Source organism: Leptonychotes weddellii, chromosome 9 (genome assembly GCF_054177405.1).
Source record: "Leptonychotes weddellii isolate Sample4059 chromosome 9, ASM5417740v2, whole genome shotgun sequence".
In the NCBI taxonomy this organism is placed as follows: Eukaryota; Metazoa; Chordata; class Mammalia; order Carnivora; family Phocidae; genus Leptonychotes; species Leptonychotes weddellii.
In genome coordinates, this window is record NC_138377.1 from 88,139,883 (window position 1) to 88,152,200 (window position 12,318).

Sequence of the window (12,318 nt, forward strand, 5' to 3'; positions counted from 1 at the left end):
GTAAACAAAGAATCATGTTGAATGACTCCACAGAAATGTAATCAGCAATATCTAGACTCTGGAAACCCTACAAGCAGGGATTGGCAAACTACGCTAGATGCCTCTTTTTGTAAATATTTTTACTGAAACAGCCATATCCATTTATTTACCCACTGTCTATGGATGCTTTTACACAACAATGGCAGAGTTTAATAGTTATAACATAGATCATATGGCCCACAACAGCTAAAATATTTTCTACGTAGTCCCATTAAGAAAAACTCTACCAACCACCTTTGCTCTACAGAATACACAACTCAATTTCTTCAACAAATAAAATAGTGGAGGGAAAAACCTTTAAGAGACCTAATAAACATTTCAATCAACCAGAATGGGAACATCGTATTTGTACAAAACCTGTAAAAACAAAAAGCAAAACAAAAAACAAAAACTATACACAATTGAACATTTGAATACTAATTGCATATTTAATGATAATAAAAAACACAATGAAACGCAGACACATTTATATATGTTGCTAGATGTTCCACTGTACATTACTTAGAAGGAGAAAAAAGGTCATTTTACTTAAAGAAAACTTCTCTGAAGATGTAACCTCCCTATCTTTTGATACAATAAGGCAATACTTGCCCCTTGATGAGAAATAACTGTTCTTTCATTATCAGGATAGAGGGGAGCAAGGCCCTCTCTAGGCCATGTTGTGAAAATTAGAAAAAGATATCCATTCCTTAAGATACTTTACTTCCATCTGTTTAATTTTTATAATAAATATATAGTTTATTATGTGAATGGGGCCCCTTAGATATGATTGGTGCCTTTACACAACTTACAACCTGCACAACTACAGGAGTGGCCTAAGTGGAAATGAACAAGCTAGCTGCTAAAGAATATGACGAGCTCAACTCTACCTTTTTGCAAATTGGTAATGTAAAAAAGGTACCCCCCCCCAATTTGAAAGTTAATTTTCCTCAACTAATCTTTATCACTCAGAAATGAACTTATTTGTAGCTAGCACGGGGAACAAATCAAATCTACAGACTTTCACAGTCCTAACATTTCCTTCCTGAATATTCTAAATTATCAGACACATTTCTCCCAGAAATGCAGTTTCTCTCCCACTGCAATAAATGCAGAAAGCCAAGATACAACCTCACCAGCATTTGTGGCTCACCATCATTTCAAAGGCAAGAGAGCTGCAGGAAAGAAGGTGTGTGTGACCAGAGGCAATCAGCTAAGCAGTGCATAAATATGAGCCCCACTACATACTCTTCTAGCAAATATTAACTAAGGAAATAATAGACCTGATCACTATTTTTTTCTAAATCTGGGAAACAGAGGAAAGTCCTATCTCTACTTCAAAGCATACTATTTAAAGAAGGTACATGAACAAGGCTTCTTGAGTATAGATATGGAAACAAAACAAAACAAAACAAAACCAAAGGATAAACTAAAAAGAAAACATTGTAGCAACTGAGTTATATAAATGTGTTTATAGCCCCTGTAAACCATGCTTTAAAATGTACATTATATAAATCATATATACCAAAAAAACACAACACGCAATAGAAGAGCACTCATTTTCTACACACATACACACACACAAACACACACCCGAGTAAATCTCTAGAACAGAGATTTTTATCATTTTTACACTATGCCCATCCTAGGTGTGTTAAATTAGCAAAATCTTAAATAAAGCTTTGTAAAGGATATTAGTACTTCTAAATGATTTACTTCTTAACAAAGTGACAGGAAAAAAAAATCAAGGAGAGTGTAGACTTCTCAAAAGACTGGTAACCAGAGTTTCGGTTTTTTTTTTTTTTAAGATAAAGGATGGATTATTTTTATTTTTCTTCTGAAAAGGGTAGGAACCTTGTTATAATATCTTCCAATTACCTTTGTGGCAACAGAAATTTCAGCTGCCAATTTTAAGTATTTCGTATATACCACATAAATAATTCAGTATTAAGTTCAAGGCAGTTCTATGAATTAGAGGATTTTGAAGTCAAAATAAGATTCCTTTTCCAAGCCCTTCCACCCACAATATCATATTCATAGGACTAAATATAAACTTACTTGGGCTGTTAGAAAGGTATCATCTTCACCTTCTTGAGCTTCAATTTCCTAAGTAAAAGGGTATACAATAGCTTTGCTTTACAAAATATCTGGGTAACATGAGAATGCTTTTATGCTCTATCTAATTATCACTTGCCTTGTGTTCTGTACAGTGTCTACGATACCATGGGTACTAAGTCAATGCTTAATAATGCAGACTATATTTTTTATGCCAACATAAAAGTAGTCACATTGAGAGAGAATTAGAAAAATCTCTTGAGCCCTTCATTTATTAAGCTAGGTAGAATGGAAGTATTCTAAGCATGATCATTAACTGTACTGACTCCCTCCCTAATCCACTGGTTTTCTTAAGACATACTAACATATTTCAAAGCAGGACAAATGGTCTCTTTCAGTCAAAGAAAGTATCTTTTAAATTATATGTCTTTAAATTAAACTTTCCTAAGTAATTCCCCACCCTTGATAATAACCAAAGAAATGCAAGTTAACCTTTTAGATCTACTAAAGTAGCAACAGATAAAAAGTTACCATCCAGTACTGTTGGCAAGATCAGAGTGAACTGATACACTCATCCATAGTGGAACAGAAAACAACTTCAATGTAAATGTCCCAAATCAAAGGAGTGGCTATTCAGTCTAGTAAGTTACAGTATAACACACGCATTATGAAGTTATCATGATACATTGTATGAAAACATCATATAGAACAAATAGCAACTAAAGGCATAATAACTATTCTGTACAAATATATACAAATGTGGAAGATCATAAGCCAAAATTTAAAAGCTAGTAGGATTTCAGGTGACTTATAAATAAATTCAAAAATATATTTTCTGAAAATTCTCAGACTTCCACATTGAACTCTTCTAGAAGAAATACTTTTTATTATTTATTACTTAATTTATCTGTTCACATTTTAAAAAAACTGTCTAAAGACCTGACTTTCGATGTCCTCTTTTTCTATATCTTCTATTGCTTCTGCCTCTATTAATTCATGAGTTCTCTTGTTCTCTTCTGCAGAAAGTAACTCCTTGGAATGTACATTTTCTTCTTCATTTTCACCAAATTCTTCAGAGTCCTTTAGTTCGTCATTTCCATCTTGTTCATGTGCCTCTTGATTCTCCAATTCACAGTCCTTTTAATGGTAAGAAAATTTGGTACAACTAGAGGCAAAGTACTATAGGCTATCCACCAAACGTTTTTTGGTAATTTACATGTCTACATGTTTTAAATTTTGCCATATTTTGACATTATTCCCAAAGTTCAATCATTTGACCCTACATATTAACTGTGTCTTTAAAAATAGAGGGAGTCAAATCCCAAAGTCATTGAACCATGCATCTAAGTTCCCAAATCTCTCACACTGAGATACGCACTAACTAGATTGCTACTAGAGATGGTCTCAAGTTCCAGTTATTTAATATTTACCAAGTCACATTCCAGGAGCTGTCCTAGAAGATAAGGCTTCACAGAAATGACTTGATTTCTCCATGTGCCATAGTTTGATTTAACTTCAAAGACTCTGCAAGTCTTACATATTATAACAAAGTTTATTTCTAATTAGTAATAAGGCACCCCAACTGTTACATTCTGTTCTTGAAAAAAATGCAAATAATGAAATGTATTTGTTTTAAAATCTATCACTGTGCCACAATCCCAGTTAGGCAGGGGAACACAGGTTGGGACTGTCTCGGTGAAGGAATTCTGTTTGCCCTTCAAAGTTTATGGACACACAGTGCTTCAGTAGAAACAAAGAAAAGCAGCAATCTAGTTAGTTTCCTCTTTAACTGCAAAGAAAGGGTTGAAAGCAATGAACACCCTTCCCCCTTCCTTATTCTACGGTAAATATAACAGATTTAAGAAAAGCCTTCTGGGTTAAAAGGGGAAAAGGGTAGGGGCATGACTATTAATCATTCAGAGCTGAACTACAGTGAGGAAACAGAAATTTCTGGGGAGGCGGGCAAAGAAAAGGAACAGGATTGTATGGGAAGGTGGAGTGCTTGGGAGCAGGGCATCTCTGGGACAGTAGGTTTAACCAACCTCACCACGTATGAGTAAGGGAACACTGGAGGTTGAAAACGGAGTAGGGGACTGTGTAACAGTCCCTACTTTTTGCATTTACTAATGCAAAAAAAAAAAGCAACCAAGGGAAATCACCAAGGGAACTTTATCTACTTTGAAGTGCCAACTCTGACCATTCTCCTCACCTATAAATGAAAGCAATTACTACACTATTCATGTCTAGGCAATAGGTGATATTTATTCACCACTACTGTATAAATTCCAGAATTACCAATTCTGAGACATAAGTATATTCACTTATTTTCTATCAAATACATCACATATGCCAGTACCTCCCCAAAGTGAAAAAGGAAGTAGAAAAAAGAAACTGAAGATTTATTTAAATCAGATTTTTTTTTAAAAAAGCTCTTTTGTTCTTCTAGACATTATGACCAGGCTCATTTAATAATCACACGAAGGTATCCTTTGCAGCACATACAAGAGACAGTACTATTATGCTAAATAGAAGCATATATCACCTCCTAACGTTTCAAATGAATGTAAGATTTTTATGAACTGAAGAGCTAAAAGTTAGACATTTGAAAATTAAAATGTTTTTACTAAGTCATAATGTTTTTCCAGCTTATGAATAATTTTTGCTTAATCATACACTCACTAGTGAAGACACCTGAAGAAAATAAGAGCAAAGGAACAAACCTAAAGGAAGATATATCACAAGGATAACAGAATAGAGAGACTGGAGAGTTCTGAAAGGCTCAAACAAAAGCTGATTACAGGCAAGCAATCATCAATTTTAACGGCTCCCTGGGCAAAGATTTCCTAAAATTATCTGATTTCAGGGTTAAATCCTCAACCATACGTTTCTTTCTCTCTGTGCGTATGTACCCTCAAAGTGCAAGGTGTGAAGTGTGGGACGTGTGGTACACTCTGTGGTCTGTGTGTGCATGTAACGTGGGGAGGGTAGAGAGCTAAGCAGTAGGAGAGATGGCCATGTGAATGGACATGAGCTGACTTCATGGCAGAGCACACAGACATCCAGAGATGTTATGACCACATGGACTTAACTGTACACAGAAAACAGAATATATGGGGTATAAATGTACATGATGTAGGAGGAACTGTGCTCATTTAAATAATTCCTGCAAATGCCACACTACTTAAGACCTAATGATCAGTAAGTAGCAGATCACATCAGTAAAAAAAACAAAAAACAAAAAACCTGTGATTAAAAATAACTTATAGAACTGACACAACTGCAGTTAAAACTGTACACATTATTTTTCTGGCTGGTCAGTTTTGAAATACATTCATTTGCAGCCAAAAAAGATCTGGCTTAAATTTATCTTTAAAGGGCAAAACAAATTTCTTAATTTGCTCTTTACTAAGTAGCAACACATCAGCAATCTTCTCTCTCCATTTTAAGGACTACATCAATCTAAGTTCTGTATATTTTATAAAGAAGCTAAATGCAATCGGCAGGTGAAAAATAAACTATCGATACCCTCATTGCGGTACCTTGTCTAGGAACTAACGTATCATTTGTCTTGCAGCTGTTCCTCTGGCCCCTACATCTGATTTCTACTTCAAGGCCTGGACAAACATTATTTTTAGCTCTATGTCTCATTTAACTAAAGACAAAGTCATTTATTATATTTCTCAACTATGATGAGATTGACAATACTACATTAAGTCTCTATCTTTATTTTACCTCCATACTTCAGGATCTATTATTCAAGTAAAATGCATGAATTCATCATGCAAAATAAATGTCTTAACCTGAGTAATTAACACTTTACCTTGACAAAAGCATCATCTTCCACAGAAGCATCTCCACTCAACTCATCTGCTTCCTGTTTTTTACCTGCGAAAGAAGGAAAATGGGCTAACAACCAATATTTTATTACTTTAAGAGTAAAAAACATTCAGAAGAGTTTACCCCACGGTATTGATCACTCTCTACTCCCAAATCATCTGACAAAACTAATGCGAACTGCTTGTAAACCACCTGCTCATAGCTGTCCCAAACAAAAAACCTTTTTTAAGAACATCATGCTGCTTCACTAAAATAAACTGCACAAGTAATCTTAGTACAAACCCACCATCTTAACTGACTTGATATATATAATACATTTTTCTTTATGCCACTCCAATTCTCTTCTCTTCAATTCTCCCAGAGGTAGCAGCACCTTTCAATGGTGTTCTGAATCTATCACCAGATGTCTGATAGCTAAGTTCAAGACTCGTGTCCCCCACAAAGCTATCCCTAAGTACTACTCTTCAACAAGCTTTCTCTGAAATAAAATTCTCATGCTTTAATCTACACCTTACAGTCCATCAGTTGATTATATATTGCCTTGTACTCTCAAATACATCTTGCTTCACCATTTAAAAAAGAAAATTCCTTTAGTACAAGTGACTGCTTTTAGCTTATTTTGGTATTTCTCCAAAGGCCTAAATATAAATGGTGCTGGGCACTTAACAAAATGACTGATTTAACTGATTTAAGGCAAGGAGAAATTACTTCAGACTGAAAACTGTTAATAGCCTCCAGATAGACTACAGGCCTCCCCCACCCAACTCGCATCTTCAAACTTTACAAATCAGTGGTTGGGACTTTAAAAATGCTTTCCACAGTTAAAGAAATATGTATTTTCCACAGAGCCAATGCTAAAAGTTTATGTTTTCAGGCCACTTCACAAAAACCTACTGAATAAACCATGCATCAGAAATGCTGGAAACACAGCTGCTGAAACTTTAATATGTATTTTTTTTAATTCATTTTGAAATGTGAATGGATTTCTTTCCTGAGGCCAACTAATCATCAACTTTTCCCTTTGTCTAAAACAGGGACTGCCATGTACCAATCTCAAGCTTCTGTGACTCTCACGGTAGAGAGTTTAGGTTTAAGGTGGCTGTAAAAAAAAAAAAAAAAAAAAGTCAGTGTACCTTCCTTTCCCTAGTCTCCTCAACAGCCTCTATCTTCCATGTACTCCAAATTGGAAACCCTTTCCTTGAAGGAGTAATAAAAAGGCAACAAGATTCTGATCCTTCCAGGTATGTGAAAAACAAAATCAAGAGTGGAGATTTTTTTTTTTAACCCACTGAGGTAAAAGAGGGCTTGTCCCTGTCTCTTAAGGGCTTATATGAATCAAAAGAGAAAGTGTGGAGCCTGTGTGGTTATTTGTTTCCCATATGGAATGTTGGTGTGTGTATTTTAGGGAAAATAGAAATTAGAAGTTACTACAGGGACAACTAGCAAAGTCTGCTGGTCAGAAAGCATTTATTACTATATTTAAAAAAAAAAAAAAAAGTGAAGATGTTCCTTCCCTGAAAACAGTATCAGATGAAAAAGAGCTCACTAAATTCTTCCATCACAAAAAAAATAAATAAATTCTTCCATCACATTTAGAGGAAGTTCCATGGTATAAAACCTTAAAGATGCTTCTTTTTGGGAGAAATAAGCTTTTTAAAAATATAAGACCCCAAAACACACCACCAAGTAATCTACAGAGTAGAGCTTTGGGGGGGAACTCATTTGCAAATAGTATTTACTCCTTACAGTTATAAACTGCCTTACAATTTGCAAAGCATTTAAAAAAAAAAGTTCAGTTGATTTTCCCAAGCACCCTATGGTACTTGGGGCAGGTAATCACAATCTTAGGAAAGAGAAAATGAGCCTGAGAGGTTAAGTAGCTTGCCCAAAGCTAGTAAATGGCACTGTCAGAACTGGAAGCCAAGGCTTTTCATTTCCAGTCCTAAGTTCTTTCCACTACATCCTAGTATGACCTACTTAAAAGACATTATCCTAGTAAGGCGTGGTTCATTAACTCAGTTTAAAGATATTATCTTTGAAATGGCAGCCTTCAGCATAATGACAAACTACATATACTTTGCAGACTCCGTGGTGAATTTCACTTGCTTTAGTTTACCTAAAGGAAAACCAAATTGCACCACGGCAACAAAAACAACACTGGCAGTCACAATCACTGCTTAAGTGGCTTCCATGGTCCAGGCACTAGGATAAACGTTTTATATACAGTAATGTATTTATTTAGTTTATCGTCCTAACTACTCTGAAACTATTATCCCCAGTCTATAAAAAAGGAAACTGCTGCTCAAAAGCTAATCAGATTACAAGCTAGTAAAGGCAGTGCTTCAATTTATTTTTATTTTTATTTTTTAAAGATTTTATGTGTTTGTCAGAGAGAGAGCACAAGCACACAAGCAGAGGTAGTAGCAGGCAGAGGGAGAGGGAGAAGCAGGCTTCCCACTGAGCAGGGAGCCCGACTCCAGGACTCCATCCCAGGACCCTGGGATCATGACCTGAGCTGAAGGCAGATGCTTGACTGACTGAGCCACCCAGGCAGCCACCCAGGCATCCCAGCAGTGTTTCAATTTAAACCCAGGCCTATTCCCACCTCTCAAAATCCACAAAGCCATTAGATCTGTGAGTGGCTACAACGTGCCAGTTGTTAATGCTATCTCTTTCAATGTAAACAGAGGCTCCAAAAGTCACATCTATAAAATGTTTAAAGGTAAGCCTCCAAGATTATGTGACCTGCCCCATGACAAACAGACCACAAGAGGCAGAAGTGCACAAAAAGGTGCAACTGTGCTATGCCTTACTCTTATAAACAGCCGTATCACACGAAAGCACTGGACATTTAATGTATCAGCTTGTAAACATAAAAACCATGAGGACAAGATTTTCAAGCATACAGTGATGAAACTGTAGTAATAATTTGTTAGGTACATAGTGTTTAAGAAAACCGAAATTTTACCCTCTTCAGAAACTGATCTTTAAATTTTGAGAGAGTATAAGAAAATTCTGGTTGGTGTCTCAGGAATGAGCTGACACCATATTTTATTCTGCATATTTAGAATGAAGTCATGAACAAACTTTATAAAGACGTCTTTGATCATTCCAAAAAACAAACAAAAAACCCCTGAAATTTTACACTCTAGCTTTTGACTGCTTTCATAATCTGTAAATTTGGGCTTAAATTTATACCTGTTGAATTAGAACCTATGTTGTAATTTCTTCTTTTATGAAAAAAGTATCATCCTTCCCCCATATAAAATATAACTCATGTTTTAAAAAATTCTGATGATCATCATCTAGCCCAGAACCTAGTACAATGTTATAAAATGAGCAGACAGATTTCCTGACTGATAATGGAGTAAGTCCCTAGGTTGGATGTAACAAGGTCTGGATTTCTATTCAGCCCTCAATGGGACAAGAAGAGGTGACATGCCAGCCAAACTAGCACCATGTGCAGCCCCATCCTCTCAGTACTAAGTCTGTAAACTCCCAACTTCAATGATGCTAGAGTACCTCCATGGATTCCCAACTTATGTCACAGATGAGAAATAACTTAAAAGAAAAACCAAATCCCCCTTAAACTCCAACAAGCAACACCAACCACCGCTGGCTCTTTTTTGTACAGTCAGTAACCATTTCTATTTCCAGCTCCCATTTAAGTCTGTGCTATCAAAACTCCTACAGCAAATCAATCAACTAATCTTCAGTCCTTCAAAGACTCAGGCATGTGCCACAGGAATGTGAGTTGGTGCAAAGGAAAGTGGTAAGACCAGGATGAGGGTGCTAACTTAAAAGTTTAATGTAACCGAAGCCTAACTTTTTTTTTTTTTTTAATTTTTAAGCAACATCTACACTCGACATGGGGCTCGAACTCAAAACACTGAGATCAAGAGTCGCATGTTCCACCGACTGAACCAGCCAGTCACCCCTGAAGCCTAACTTTAATGCTTTGAGAAACAAAACTAGAAAATAAACTGAGCAGTAAAGGTAGTCTGAATAACAAAATACAAATGGAAGCAAAATTAACTTATCACATTTTAAACTATCACAGTAGTAACACATGGCTATTTTTGAAATTACATAACTCCACATAAAAATACTGCAATACTCTGCGTGATTTTAGGGTCTAAAGTAAAATGGCAAAGCAAAAATGTATACACCAAAGGAAGATGATGCTAGAAACACTTCCTTATTTATGCAACATAAATGTGTACAGGTCCACAAGTATTTAAGTTTTAGAATTAAAGATAATTCAGAGTTTTCAGATTTTAGAAGAGTATGACGGTATATACACCATTTATTAATCTAAATTTCCCAGTGGCTTCTGGAACAGGGTCTCTCAATCAATCACAGAAATATTTGTGCAACGAAACATGCATATTCACGCCAAATGAGATAAATCAAGACTATAAATAAATCAAGACCATAAATAGCCTCACTTTTGCCAACAAACTTAAGAAAAAACTTTCAATTTTCAGAACTTTTGTATTTCAGAATTATGAATAAAGGATTCTAGGTCATAAACTGGTTTTCTCCTCCAAAGGCAAAAGGTCCTTCTAAGGATTTGCAATTTTCCTTTTCAAGTTCAGAAATATGTCCAAAACAAAAACAAAACAAAAAACTCCACTCAAAAAGTAGATTTAAAGTAATTTTGCCCAAAAACTTTGTAACTTGATTAACTCTTCCCCATAAACATTTACAAAGCTATAAACTGTACAAAATGTTTAGTCATAAAATTGCTGTTTGACAAATAATACATTATATGTTAAAAAAAAAAGACAGTAGGAAGGGGAAAATGAAGGGGGGGAATCGGAGGGGGAGACGAACCATGAGAGACTATGGACTCTGAGAAACAAACTGAGGGTTCTGGAGGGGACGTGGGTGGGGGGATGGGTTAGCCTGGTGATGGGTATTAAAGAGGGCATGTACTGAATGGAGCACTGGGTGTTATATGCAAATAATGAATCATGGAACACTTCATCAAAAACTAATGATGTAATGTATGGTGATTAACATAATAAAATAAAATTTAAAGAATAATAGTAACAACAACAAAAAAATTGCTGTTTGAGAAGGGGGGCCGGGGGGGGGAAGATTCAGAATATAAGCCAAACTGAACATGAATGTTTCCAGCAACAACCTCTCCCCAACTGCATGCAGTATCTTAAAATAATGACTATGCTTTGTGTTGTCTGCATACAACTGCATGTGGTTTTAGCATCTCTTCTATTAAACTGATGTTTTACTACTGAAATCTTTCTAAATGACCTTGTATGTTGTCTTAAACATTGCAATCATCCAATAGATTGTTTTATTATATTTTTTAAAATCTACTGCAGATAATTCACACTCATTGTAATAAATCTAAAAAATACAAAGTATGTATTTTTTATTTTTTAAAGATTTTATTTATTTATTTGACAGAGAGAGACACAGCGAGAGAGGGAACACAAGCAGGGGGAGTGGGAGAGGGAGAAGCAGGCTTCCCGCTGAGCATGGAGCCCGATGTGGGGCTCTATCCCAGGACCCTGGGATCACGACCTGAGCCGAAGGCAGACACTTAATGACTGAGCCACCCAGGCACCCCGCAAAAGTATATTTCAAAAAATGTGTTAACTTTGTTGTCTAAAGATAACCAAACTCAACAAAGACACACACACACACACACACACACAAAATACATGCACGCGTGTACACACAAGATTTTAATTTAAAAGGCAGCAAAACTGTAACTCAGTTTTTAATGGGTTATTCTTCTATTCCATCAACAGAAAGAAAATACTACCAGCTGACCCTAAGCCTCATTGTCAGAATCAAATAAAGCAATGTGAAAGTTTTTTGGAAAATGTAAAGTATACGAAACAATTTGCAAACTGACAAGCAGAAAGAAATGAATGAAAATGATGCCAAGCTTCAGGCTCTAGTCCAGAGCTGTCAGTGGTTCTTAACTCTACCTGCGTGAGAATCACCTGGGGAACTGTTAGAAAATAATGAAGCCTGCGCCCCCAACAGAGCAGCCAAAACCAAACCTCTGGGGAGGCAGGAGCCTGGTACCTGTATTTTTAAGAACTCAAGTGACTCTACCATAGAGAACCACTAGGATGACTGAGCATAAATAACTAAGAGGGTAGAATGAAAAGAAAGTACAAGGAAGATTATTGTTTTCAGCTTCTCCAGACTAGAGAAAATTTCAATTCTATCTGCCTTTAACAAAACACCATGTATGATGTGAACCTGTTTTAGTTGCCGAAAAGGGGAAAAAAAAAATCCATAACATAAATCTCCTATGAGTACATGCACATGTACATATACAACTTAGATCAACAAATAACACATGTGATAGATTCAGGGTGATGGAATTACGGGCAATTTTCACCTAAAGTGCCTTTCTGGATTATG

At 35.9% G+C, this 12,318-nt stretch overlaps 1 protein-coding gene across 6 annotated transcripts in view; it reads right to left on the bottom strand.

Annotated features, from left to right (window-relative positions):
• The window catches only part of SLTM (SAFB like transcription modulator), a 43,073-nt gene that overhangs the window by 24,916 nt on the left and 5,839 nt on the right, over positions 1-12,318 (bottom strand). For 4 of the 6 annotated variants that reach the window (XM_081831156.1, XM_081831154.1, XM_081831152.1 and 1 more), the window contains exons 3-5: positions 5,894-5,979; positions 3,013-3,210; positions 2,077-2,124 (exon numbers count right to left, since the gene is read on the bottom strand). In XM_081831156.1, the coding sequence (XP_081687282.1) occupies positions 2,077-2,124; positions 3,013-3,210; positions 5,894-5,979 (332 nt within the window). The remainder of the gene's footprint in view (positions 1-2,076; positions 2,125-3,012; positions 3,211-5,893; positions 5,980-12,318) is intronic. The other 2 variants (XM_081831155.1, XM_081831153.1) reach the window with 1 other exon arrangement.